At 37.4% G+C, this 13,412-nt stretch overlaps 1 protein-coding gene across 5 annotated transcripts in view; it reads left to right on the forward strand.

Moving 5' to 3' along the window:
• ABCC4 (ATP binding cassette subfamily C member 4) overlaps positions 1-13,412 on the forward strand; it is a 146,074-nt gene that overhangs the window by 19,970 nt on the left and 112,692 nt on the right. For all 5 annotated transcript variants that reach the window (XM_027645455.1, XM_027645466.1, XM_027645492.1 and 2 more), the window contains 5 exons: positions 138-227; positions 1,383-1,546; positions 5,704-5,829; positions 8,663-8,912; positions 10,479-10,583. In XM_027645455.1, the coding sequence (XP_027501256.1) occupies positions 138-227; positions 1,383-1,546; positions 5,704-5,829; positions 8,663-8,912; positions 10,479-10,583 (735 nt within the window). The remainder of the gene's footprint in view (positions 1-137; positions 228-1,382; positions 1,547-5,703; positions 5,830-8,662; positions 8,913-10,478; positions 10,584-13,412) is intronic.

The raw sequence follows: 13,412 nt of genomic DNA on the forward strand, positions 1-13,412 counted from the left end.
CTCAATACTTTCAGGCAAAAGCTGAGATGTGCCTTCAGCTTTTGCCCCGGAATTGTATTTGTGTATTGAGTTCTCTGTGTATAGGTGTACAGTGCTCTATAAGCTGTGACAATTCGAAACTGTTCTGACTTTTTTAGGCACTTCGTCTTAGTAGTGTAGCTATGGCAAAAACTACCACCGGTCAAATAGTGAATCTTCTGTCAAATGATGTGAACAAATTTGATCAGGTAAGAAGTATTACAGATCTTTCCAATGGGCTGAAGAAACTGTGGAGTTGGAGTTAAGGAATTTTTGTTTACAACTGATGCTTAAATGAACATTTCTTCTAGTTGTACCTTGAACATAGAATGTTTTGGGTTGGAAGGGACCTTAAGGATCATCTAGTTCCAGCCTCGCTGCCATGGGCTGGGACATCTTCCACTAGACAGGTTGCTCAAAGGCCCATCCACCCTGGCCTTCAACACTGCCAGGATTGGGATATCCACAGCTTCACGGGGCAACCTGTTGCAGTGCCTCACCACCCCCTCAGTGAAGAACTTTTCTAATCTAAACCTACCCTGCTTGAGTTTAAAGCCACTCCCCTTTGTCCTATCACTACATGCCCTTTAAAAAAGTTTCTCTCCAGCTCTCCTGTAGGCCTCCTTTAGGTACTGGAAGGCTGATATAAGGTCTCTCCAGAGCCTTCTGTTTTCCAGGCTGAACAACCCTAAACTCTCAACCTGTCTTCACAGGAGAGGTGTTCCCACCCTCTGTTTATCTTTGTGGCCCTCCTCTGGACTTGCTTCAGCAGGTTCATGTCCATCAGTACTGGATGCAGTGCTCCAGGTAGGGAGAATCATCTCCCTTGACCTGTTGGCAGTGCTGCTTCTGATGCAGCCCAGGACATGCTTGGCTTCCTGGGCTGCAGGCACACACTGCCAGCCTATGTTGATCTTCTCATCCACCAACAGCCCAGGTTCTTCTCCCCAGGGCTACTCTCAATATGTTTTCCTCCCAGCCTGTATTTATGTTTGGGATTACCCCAATCCAGGTGTAGGACCTTGCACTTGCCTTGTTGAATTTCAAGGTCTGCATGGGCCCACCTCTCAAAACTCTTTTGGATGGCATCATAAGAAGAGATATATTCCCTTAAAATATGGGAGCAAAACATATCTTTTTTCCCCCTTAAATATTTTCCTGCTGTTTTTCTAAACTCAGAGAAGTTTTGGTGATGAACCTAAAATCAGCATTTGTTTACTTCCTGTACAGCTAAATGTACATTTAGCTCTCTGGTGCAGAATTCTCACTGAATGCAAAAATGCTTCCTCAATGTTTTTAGGGTCTTAGCTAAATTTCTTAGCTAAGACCAAAAGCTAACAGTTGATTCTTAACTATTTGTCTAGGTAACAATTTTCTTGCACTTCTTGTGGGCTGGACCAATTCAAGCTGTAGCAGTAACAGTACTTCTCTGGATGGAAATAGGCCCATCGTGTCTTGCAGGAATGGCAGTTCTGATTATTCTTCTTCCTGTCCAGACCTGCATTGGGAGGCTTTTTTCTTCCCTCAGGTAAGGCTGCACATCTTGGGTTGTATGTATTTTCTGTTACAGGTTTAAAAATATTCATGCTGGATGGAGGTAGAGTACTGCTCTGAAATTGGTTTGTGGCTGGTGATGATTTTTGCATTGTCTTTTATCTTTGCCAGTGTTTTTTTATAGTTGCTAATGCGAGATATCTGAACTCCTGTTTATGGACTTGAAATGGTCTGTCTGCCAAACATGCAGAGAATATCTGCTACTCATTAGATGTCCAGTACATTAAAAGAGTTGGGCTATTTTTGTAGCTACCTTGCTGTAGGTCTTGGCATAGAATTGTGTAACTCCTTCCTGCAGTGGTGCTTAGGGAGTGGTTACTTGCAAAAGTGATACTATCAACCCTGCTCTAAGTTTGACTTACTGGGATGACATAGGAGTTGCAGCAGAAAGCTCTGAAAGTTTTGTGTTCAAAGGTCTTGCTGTCTCTCCTTCGTGACAAAGATGCTGAGAGAAAAATGGGGAAGGAACTGAGAGAGAAAGGAAGAAAAAAATTATGATGGTGGTTTTGATGGCAGTATGAGGCTTCCGAGTGTAAGGTTCTAGGCTGTGAAGAGTTTGCAGTAATTTTCCATTATCAGACAAATTTAATTTGTTTTTCTGTGACTTTATCCTAAAAAAAAAGAAAAAAAAAGACTTGCCTGAGATGGGACTGTTGAGGCAAATTCTTGCTTCCAAGTTTTCTGTTTCTTTTCTGTTTCTTATGTAATTAATCATGCTATACTTACATAATGAGTTTATAAGTGGCCTTTGCATCTTAATGGAAATATTTTTGTGTTCCTTTACTTGTAAGCATGTGTACACATATGCTTACAAGCGTTATACATCTTTGTTTACATCTTTTGTTGAATGGGTTCCTTCTAGCTCTTTTGATAAGTAAAGCTTATTTTAGTGAGTTACTGTTGTTTTCTAGTTGTATTTCATGACAAGTTTCCCACACCTGTTGAGTATGGCATTGCCATTGCATGGCTAGGTACGAAGAGACAGCTGAGAATTACAAAATGAAGCCAACTTGTAGAATTCCTTCTATTTGCAACCAGTGTGGTAGTCTTCAGCCATTATGTTCATGTGCTATTTCTAAAATAATGTTCACGTGCTGTTTCTCAAATAATGATTCATTCAGTGTTCTCTGTCAAATTCTTAGGTTTTTTAAATGATAAAACCTGTTTGTAGAGCACTTGCGGTATATTCTTAGATGTGCATTTTCACTGCATGTGCAATATGCATGCATAAGTATCAAGCTACTTCACTGCTGGTGTTTTTTTTAGTTTAAGTTTTTGAGGTTTTGAGGCTTGAGTCAATAGTTAAAATACTTAGTGCTTAACTAGTGTCTTATCCATGGTGGTAAGCATTAATAGCCCCAATTTACAGATGGGAAACTGAGGCACAGAGAGAGTAAGGGACTTGTTCAGGGTCAGGCAACAAGGTGACAAAAATCTCTTTCTTGAAGGTATGTATTTTAAAAATGAATCAGTGGCAATATAATGTTATTTTGGGGTTTTTTACCCATGGCCACTTGTTTGGATGCAGTGCAAGGAAAAGAATTTGTTAACCTGAAAAACTTTCGCTGGTCTCCATGTGCGCAGATCTTTGTGAGTGTGCAGTGAACAGAAGGAGTTAATAGTAAAACTGGAATAGATTTCAGCTCTGTCTAATGATGAGTGTTTTCACATGGCAGTTGCTGGGAATCTGCATGGATTTAAGGAAATCAGCCTATGAAGAAGTAATTTAAGGATTAAAGCTTTTGCTAAAATCCACGCACGCTCGGTGTGGCAGCTAATTTGCGCTATTATTCAGCATTGTACTTGTGACTCAGTCTTGTAAGCACATATGCATACCAGTTCGTGATGCAGTCATTGGCTGCAGTGCTGTAGGAGTTTGCAGAGATGGACTAAGTATCCTGTGGAATGGTGTACACTGTAATCTGCTGGATTGCTTTTACTTGCACAAGTACTGGAAGTTTTCAAAATACACATGACCTAATAATATATTATTTGAGAAATAGTTCAATTATTGGACTGAAGACAACTTAGATATATTTATTCCCAAGAGCTCAACCCTTTTACTGCTTAGCCATGCAACTGTAAAAGTCTCATTTAAAGCCCTTATAATTTTTAAGAGAAACACTGTATGTAACTGTTGTGTCAGACATGATTAAAACCCACTAAATATGCCTCATGAAAACAAAAAGGAATTTTGCAGCTTGCTTAATGTAGAATGGTTATAAGTATTAGAGAGGGGACTTCTCAGAGAGTTGAAGAATTTTTAGGTTCTTTCCTATTGCACTCTTATATTGCTGCGTGAGCATGGGTTTTGCAGTCAGACTGATCTGCATGTACTCTGAACTTAATATTTTTAAAACTGGGGACATGTCTTTCTCTGCTGTAAGTTAATTGTCAATACACTGGATGTCTGTGTACTTGAAGCCATTATATAATATTACTGATCCTGTGGCTTCTGGTATGTATGTACAAAATATGCTTATTGAAGTGTAGGGGAGTGTAACTTAAAAAAAAAAAAAAAGAAAAATAGCACCCCTGCCCCAACCTTGAACATTTTAAAGGAATCTGAAAGAGGATTGTTAAACTATGATAACATTTCAGCAGGAAAACTGAGAAATTGGTTTATGAGAACTATAGCCTTTTTGATTAAGAAACTTCTGTTAACTTTATTATTTTGAATCATCTTCAACCTTCTGTTATCTGAACACCGAGCCTGGAAGTTAAGTGACTTACAATAGACTGTAGGTGAGAATTTTTGTTTGCTGCTGCAGACACATGAACAATATGTGCTAAATTTTGCCTTTTACAGTGGTGATGTGTGTATGGGGAAGAAATATTGAGCTGTTACATTCTTTGAGGAATTGTTTTTTCTACTGTTTATTTTTGAAAGAGCAAAAAATGAAGTAGCAAAGATAATCTTGCTCCATCTCAGTAGGGTTGGTTTAGGCTAAGTAATCTTCCTCAGTGTTATAAGAGTCCCTGATTGTATTAGAGCTAAGTTTCTACATTCCTTTTGTCAGCTTTCTTGAATAAATATTTTTTAATACCCTGCTTCAGCCATCCTAACATTTATGGAATGCTGGTGCTGAGAAATTTTTTTAATATGACGAGTAGGTGCTTGAAATTCCATCTAGTTATGTTCTTTAAATGTGGCTATTTCTTCCAGAGATTTCTATCTGAGAAATCTTACAGGGGGCAGGTTAAGCTGGCAAAGTCCAGTCACTCTTTGTAAAGAGACTTTTTTTTAAATGCTCTTTGAATCTTAATTTTCATTGGTATATGCAAAAATAAGTAATTTAGCAGGTAAAAGTATGTATTACCAAAATAAGGTCTGCCATAGCTCGCTATGTGCGAAGTATGTTTGTCTACATGAATGAATTCAGAATTGTAATAGGCTCCATTAGCATAATTAATGCATTCATTACGTGGCTTCTAACTTTCAGTGCTTTTTTTCATAATTAAAACTGTGACTTTATTATTTAATTATATATATTTTCCAGTTTGCTCATCAGCACAAACATAATGTGGCACTTAAATAGGCATATTTACATTAGTGTTAATTACAGTTAATGGTTAAATAATATTTATTTGTTAAACAAAATCATATTTAGATTATCTGTAATAAATTGTAGCTCATGTACTAAGTAATCTCTGCTTCAACTAGAGTTAATCCTAGAAAGACACAAATGAGGCCAGTTTATTTAACAACATCAAAAGAGCCTTATGAGAAGGGTGGTTGTTTTGGCATTTTGAAATCTCCTGTTTTAAAGTAATCTTCTGATTTTTGTTTAGTTCTCATAGTTGCGAATGTTTTAATTTGAGGGTTTTTTGGTAGACAGAGATGTTGTTTAAGGAATACCATGTCTTTGCACAAGTTAACATGTAATTCTGAACATAGAATCACTTCACAGTTTCCTGAGAACAAGTAATACCAGGAATACAGACATTCCAAGTCTGTCTGCTGTGTGTCAGCTTTAAGATACTGTTTTAGGAAGACACTTTAATGCAATTACAATTATGTGAATCGTCTTTACATGTAAAAGCAAAAGCTTCATGTGTATGAGTATGTTACATGATCATAAATTGTCTTTTTTAGAGAATCTGAAATTTTTTCCTTTGTGCTGTTTACAGAAGCAAGACAGCTGCCTTAACAGATGTCAGGATTAGGACCATGAATGAAGTGATAAGTGGTATGAAGATAATAAAGATGTATGCTTGGGAAAAGTCATTTGCGGAACTTGTGAATGGTTTAAGAAGGTAATCCTGAAAAGATACAGCTTGGTATATGACTAGTATCAGTTGCCTTTTTTTTTACATTTGAATAAGTGTGTTATTTTGTGCTTTAAAATGCAGTTTAGTTAGATGTCTTGGGATTTATTTTTTTTAATATACAGCAAGAGTGGAGGAATGAAAATACATTCTAAGGCAATAAAAAATGAATAAAACCCTCCAAAGTTTGATATTTACAAATTCTGGCTTTTTTATACTTCATTTTATGGTTGTGTTTAAAAACAGCAACTAATAAAATGTAGTTGTTGTATTGCAACAGTTTCATCCTCACAGTTCTGTAAACTGATAGCAAGGAACCTATACAGAGACATCTCCCTTCTCAGAAATATATGGAATCCGACTTTCTGTCCTGGATGATAGCATCCTGATGTACTACTCTGCTTCCTTTTCTCTGTTTTAAGTACTGCTCAAGCCATCTGGGAAAGGTGGAGGAAAGTAAGGCAGCAGATCGGAAATTCCTTAGGTGTTCAGCTGGGAAAGCCAGCTGAGTTTGGTATCCTCTGACATTTCATTTCAGAGGTCCACTAGCATCAGATTAAAACATATTAATAAATTGGATTTGTAATCAATATTTGCCTTTTTTCTTGACACTGTAAGAGCATTCAGTGCTAAAGGATAACTGTAGTAGTTTGGGTCCCTATTTCTCATAATTTAATTTTCATGTTTTGTCCCTCTCCAGCATGTAAATAGAAGGTTGTTAATTTGCTGTAGATTATCTGATTTTTTTTTTTAAATTTGTTTTATTTGGAATTCATTTACTTTAAAGGATTTTTTTTCCTTTCCGTCCATTTGCAGGCTTGCAAACTTGCAAATGTTCCCTGAGATGTTTCTTCTCATGCACGTAATCTTTTCCCCTATTAGATCATAGGATACTGTGCTGATTGAATGTTCATGATCGATGGAAAGCTTTGCTGTCTTGCATGGAGCCAGAGAGGCTATTTCTTTATTGAAAGCTTCCTCAATAGGCATTGTCCCATCATTAACTTCAGATTTCTAAGTTTAACACCTCGTTAGGATTAGAGGCTTCTTTTTTAGTGATAGAGAGAAATAAGCTCTTGCAGAACACATCTTGAGCCATCTTTCTTTTCTTCAACTGTGCTGTGGAAAACTGTAGTTAAAAGTCTTGAATTTAGCCAGGTGATTTGTTGCTCAGTATTTCCACAGTGCCTCTTGACAGTGGCTAGGATGACCCCTGAACTCCTCCTTTGCTCTTTTTTCCTATGTCTGTTCATACTAATTTCCTTTTATATAACTTTGTGCCTTAAAACAGTGTAATATGTTATATGCAGCCTGTGAGTAGGCTATAATTTATCTGATATTTATCGAGAGTAGCACAAAAAACTTGCCAATTGTCCATACATAATGAGAGGATTATTAAGGATTATTAAAGGGTGGGAAAAGAGTTTCATCCAGGGTTGTAGAAGTAATTGAATTAGACCCAATTCAAATAGTTTACATACAAATGTTCTTTCTCTGTACTCTGGAGATCAGAGATTGTGAACCCTTAAGATGAAAAAGTAAGTCTTTGAAACTCTTTGAAAGTCTGTCAGTTCAGCCAATTTGGCAAGTGTAGTGGGAAAATTGCTTTACTAGTTTTCCAGTAACCCATCCTGCATCCTTTTTCTTCATCAAGTGAGCACTTAATTTCCTTCAAATTGTATAATCCCAATTTGAGTTTCTAATCTCAATCTATACTTCCAAGTGGAAGGTGATCAAAATTATGAAGATTTTCCCTGAGAATAGTCAGATTATTTGGAAAGAGAAATTAAGGAATTGTTTCGGGACTTGGATATTTTTTCAGGTAGACAAAAATAGAATATATGGGGAAGGAATAAGTTGTTATGGCTCTCTTGATAAAGAAAAATGATTATTTTAATAAGGACTTAAGCCTGATAGCATCATGTTGTAGTGGATGATAGTGCAGTAACATCTTGAGGATTGGACTTGATGAGTCATTTAGAAATAGAAACTGCAATTTAACTGAAGTGGAAATTGAGAACATATGCATCAACAGCTTTTCAGTTGCTGGAGGGAGATTTATGTGTCTGAGCAGTACTTCAGTCACTGTTTAGCTTGGGCAATGACTGGCAGAACAATTGCCTCACAGATCAGTATTTTCTTAATTTATGAACCACAGTTCCTAGAGCAGAAGAAGCTAGGAGCAGGGTCCAAACTGGGAAGGATTTAGACCAAGATGAAAGGAAATACTCTAAATTCTGTGATCAAGTTTGAGGATCAGCAGCTGAATAACGGCAGATACTTGGGTTATGGGCAAAACTGTTGATCTTTTGGAAGTTGCCCTTTTTTTTTCAACTGGAGAGTATGTGTTAGTCTTGTCATGAGTTTTGTGACTGAACTCTATTGGATTTTGGTATTGGAAGGATAAGAAGTTTGTGGGTGCTTGGCCTTTATACAGGGTTTTTTTTCCTCTTTGCTATTGCATGCAACCCAGAAATATTTGAAGCAGATTACAATGTGAACTAAAATACTAGTTTGACTAAAGCAGAAAAAAGCAGTACACCGGTTTTCTGTCTCTGAAAAATAATTATTTTCTATAGCTGCTAAAATATTAAATATAGTAAATTTCCTCACTAAATTTCTAAGCCTCTTGAATTTCTTTTTTTTTTGTTATTATTTACCATATAACGTGGTTTCTTCACAGTTCTTTACCTATGAGTTGGGGTGATGCAAGGGGAGGAGAAAGGATATGCAAGTAAAATCCTGAGAGGGCGTTTACCTCATCTGGTTGTTGAGGGCAATAGTAATGAGAGAGATTGATGTGATTTTTTTATATTTTTAGGAAGGAAATCTCCATGGTTATGAAAAGCTCCTACCTTCGCGGACTGAACCTGGCCTCTTTTTTTGTGGCAAGCAAAATAACAGTGTTCATGACTTTCATGGCATATGTACTGCTTGGAAATTTTATCTCTGCAAGTCGGGTGTTTGTTGCAGTGTCCCTGTATGGTGCAGTGAGACTGACAGTAACTCTGTTCTTCCCTTCGGCTGTTGAAAGAGTATCTGAGGCAGTGATTAGCATCCGACGAATCAAGGTACGGTTATTGATCTGAAGGGTATTTCTTTTCTTACTCTGTTTTAACACCACTGACAAATGCAGCCTTATTTTAGTTTTGCCATTTGGGATTTTTAATGAAATAACCTGTTGTGGAAGCTGTGTTGCTGTGTATGCATGTGCAAAAACATGGTGTGCACTGTAGAGCAGGCCAAAATGTAGAAGAGTGTACATGGCAAAGAGGTATTGTAGACATTTCTGAAGTAAGAGGAACGTGTGGACAGATATACATATATGTGGGGGTTTGAAGAACAAAGCAGGCAGATGGGAGCTGTAGGATTCATATTTCTTGTACACTGCACTACCCTATCATCTGTGGAGGACAGATGTGAGTCCTAGCTCATGTCCTGTTTCAGTACTGGAGTGAAAACTCAACTTCAATAAGGATGAACATCAGTAGTGCTGATATCTAGTATTAACAGAACAAGAGTGTGTCGTACACCTAGGAGTGCTGTGTTAAAATGCTTGACTTCCCATTGCTCCCTGTAACAATACCGCTGGAGTTTGAGCAGTACCTGTGTGCCTGTTAACACCTAGCAGTATTCTTCCTGCCCTTCCGTGGCTCCTGCCATCCTCCTTCTGGTTCCTCTTAGTTACTGACTGCTGTTAAGTCTTCAGCAGCTATCTCACACCTGCAAACTGTTAGCTAAGTACTTGTTAACTAGACTTGGCTTCTAAGATCAAGACCTTCATTATCTTCTGAAAATATTGTGTGCTGATGCCTATTTAAGATCTTTATATTCTGTGATTCAGAGCATGTTAGAATTTTTGAGATTTTGTCTTAAAATTGTGGTAACTGTTATCCTTGAAAGTTTTCTCTGGAATTTGCCTCTTCCCTTTCTAAATTTGTTTGACCTAATTATAATCTAGCATCAGGCAAGGTGTGCTAGAAATGTGGCTGTGGTACAAAGTGCATACTTGAAGGAAAGGTTCTCTGATTGGGATACAATGCAGAATTTCAATAGTGAAAGTATAATAAACCAGTAATGCAGATATAAGCAATTTTTTTTATTAATGCCCAGGAATTTGAAAGGAGGAGAAGTTCAGATACTGTTCTGTCTTCTTTTTGTCACATGAAGAATGCTTAATAGGGACAGTGCACAGCTGCTTACTGTGTCCTTATAATTCTTCCAATGAAATAACAAGTATTTGCCATCAGAGCAGTGGAATGATAGGGTGTTGCAGTGGGGATTTTACCTCTTCTGATTGGAAAGAGGGAGTTAAACAATCTTAAGACTTGTCAGTGTTTCAAGGGAAAGACAGGACAGGTTCTTAAAGTCCATTTCCTTCTGGAATTCTTTACTGAGCAGGTGGTTACTCTAATAAATGTGCACTTTTGCAGGTTTTTTTTGGGGGGGAGCTAGATAGTTAGAGGTACACTGTTACAGTTGTGCATTGCTTTGGAAATGTAATTCCTTGATCAGTTTGTGGTTGTTTTTTCCAGCGCTTTACTTTACGTTCTATATGCTGCTATCAAAAAACGTGATTGGGTTCCTTGCCCATTCTTAGTCTCACATTATGCAATTATCCTGTGCTTTTATTGCAGAACTTTCTGATGCTTGATGAGGTCTCACACTTCAAGCCACAACTGCATGGTGATAATGAGAATATCCTTCTTCATGTTCAGGATTTGACTTGCTATTGGGACAAGGTAAATCTACTTCTAGTAAATGTAAAGTATACTCGTGCTGCAGGCGTTTGAAATCTGAAGTGCAGTGTCTGTGTGTAGTGTGCCGATGTTTTGTATTCTCTCCTTTGAGTACAAGAATCTTTTCAGTACGTTAAGCTAACTGTAAATTAGTACTGAAAACACTATCAAGTGTTATTCCTGACTATTATACTAAATGAAAAACTGTGTTTCTATGTGAAAATATCTCTTGTTATTAAACAGCACTGTATTTTGGCAAGATACTAAAATTGGAATCAAGGATTGACAGCAAAGTAAGGTGGGCCTTATCATGTGGGGTTTTTTTCTGTGAACTGAATGCTTAATCACTCCATTAGTCTAGAACCAGTACAATATACTTCTCATAACAAATTTGAAAGCTTTGTAGACTGGTCAGCATGTATATGTTACTCTGTATTTTAATTGAGACTGTTCAGCTACAAATTTTTCTCTCCTTAAAACGCGCCAAACCCACCAAAATTACTAGAAAGAGATGATACACAGGCGATAAATTTATTATATATCTTTTTTGTGTAAGAAAGGCAGAGGTTGTCTGTTTCAAAACTGCAATTCCTGTGGTAAGCAGCAATTTGTGATAATTGTTGGAGCTATTACAACCTGCCAGCATCCTTGCAAATGGGAGGGTTCAGTCTCCATTACAAATGCTGGAAGCTCTAAAACTGAGTTTTGCATATAAAAGTAATGCAAATAAGACATGTCACATATTTCCCTTTTTATACCCTCTTCCCCAACCTCTGCTGTGTCCCAAGGACGACCAGGTGTGAAAACATATCTGAGAATCTACCTACTGCTACTCAGCTGCAAATGGAAATTGCTACATTATTTACTTTCTCAGAGTTCTCTGTGACATCAATATTTATGAGACATTGACCAAATTCTTAAAAATTACTTGATATGAAAGACTTGATTGTGAATACATTCTAATGCAAAATGGAATGCATTTCTTAATCTTTATTCTCTTCCCAAACTGACTTTGGTACCACTGTTAACAATTTCTAGGAAATGGTTGCATAATGTGCCCATAAAACATGTTGGGTTTTTTTTTTTTTTATGAGTTGTTTATGTTGCGTAAAGCAGGGCAGCATGACTGGAATTACTGGTTTCCTTTCAATTTAAAAAAACCCCAAACCATCAAACCATCCACAAAACTGTTAATGTAATTTTCATTATGATATTTAATTGCAGTGTGCATGGGAGAAAAATAGTTCTCCCAGAACCGTTCAGATCTGCTCAGGAAGTTTATCTTCTGTACTCTTACAGTGATACAAAATAATTTTATAGAACTGCCCACTGAAAAGACGATAAATTCCAATCTAGATGAGTTATGAAAGGAATAATAGGAATGACCTATTGTATATCAAGTAACTGGCTTAGCTTGCTACCCTGACAAGGTTTCTCTAGACACTTGAGAAACAAGTACAGACACTGTACAGATGGATGATAATTTATTTTTAAAGATTGTGTACCAGAAGAGCACTACTAAAAACCCCCAAACCAACAACCAATCCACAAATCCAAAATCATGTGAAGTATAAAAAAGGGTTATTGGCAAGACTTTTAGGAAAACAACCTAACATAGTGTATTACAATTTCTTGAGAGATAAACAAAACCAGTTAATTCCTGTTCACACTCTTGTTTTACTAAGGCAAGTATTATCTTGAGTACCACAGGCTAGGATGTGCCTTGAGTTTACAGAACAGTCTGTCTGCTCAACTGAACAACTTCAGATTTAAATTTCCAGCATTTGAACAGAGGCCAAATTTATCCCATGTCCTTATGTGAGGAGCCTAAATAGTGTAGTACTTCTTTGCAGTATATGATCTATGTATCCCTGAGATGGGCAGAAGTATTTCATTCCCTTGGCTGTCGGACATGTAAGGTCTGCCCAAACTCACCTGAGGAGCTACAACCCCCGAAGGGATCATTCTTGTGATCTGTTGTCCTCCACTGTGCAGGTTGTTACCTATGACCTTGTGGTGAACCAGGTCGGAGGGATAAAGCAGTAGAAAATGAATCACTTTTAATGAGATCTGTTTTCTGATAGCTGAGTCCCATGAACAATCTATATTCAAGGTTAGGCAAAAACAAATGGCAGAAGAAGGAAAGTTAAAGACACAGCAAGCTGACAGGGCACAGGGGAGCTGGGGCATTTGTGGCAAGGAGCTGTCAGGTAAACTTAGCTGTAATATTAGTCTGTGCTCTAATTTAAGTGCCTCAGTTTAGTGGCTAAAAATAGGTGTGATTAATTCAAGACAAATTGTCTTTAATTATAAAGAATGCTATTTTGCAAAAATACCATTCCCCTTCGGTGTGTTTGGTTGTGCTGTTTGCTTGCATTACTACTTTCGTGTAGACTCTGTGAAATCTTGCAATACTGCTTTAATATACAGTATGTTGGTAATAGTTTAAAAACTTTGTTAAAATTTTCTGTGATGGTTTTAGGCTCTTATGATACATTTTTTAAAAATCTGAAATTGGAAGGGGGTCTCTTTGCACTTTTGTGAATTCAGAAGCACAGCCTCAAGGGATGTGAAAAAAGGCCTGTGTGTCTGAAAGCTTATTTACTTTTTCCATACAGACGCTCATTTAATAAGAGATACTTCCTGCAAACTCTGTATTTAAAAAAAAAAAAGAAATCCTTGACTGCCATAAGTTGGTAGAGTTCCCCTGATCTTAGCACTAGCTGAGCATCTTGGCTATGTCCTCTGGACCGCGGAATCAAATTCGGGGTCAAATGCTGATTGGGGGAGTGGGGTTGTGTGGAGAAGAGGAAAAAAGTCCCGCTGATGCCA

This window comes from Corapipo altera, unplaced genomic scaffold, assembly GCF_003945725.1.
Source record: "Corapipo altera isolate COAL_440 unplaced genomic scaffold, ASM394572v1 0, whole genome shotgun sequence".
Taxonomy (NCBI): domain Eukaryota; kingdom Metazoa; phylum Chordata; class Aves; order Passeriformes; family Pipridae; genus Corapipo; species Corapipo altera.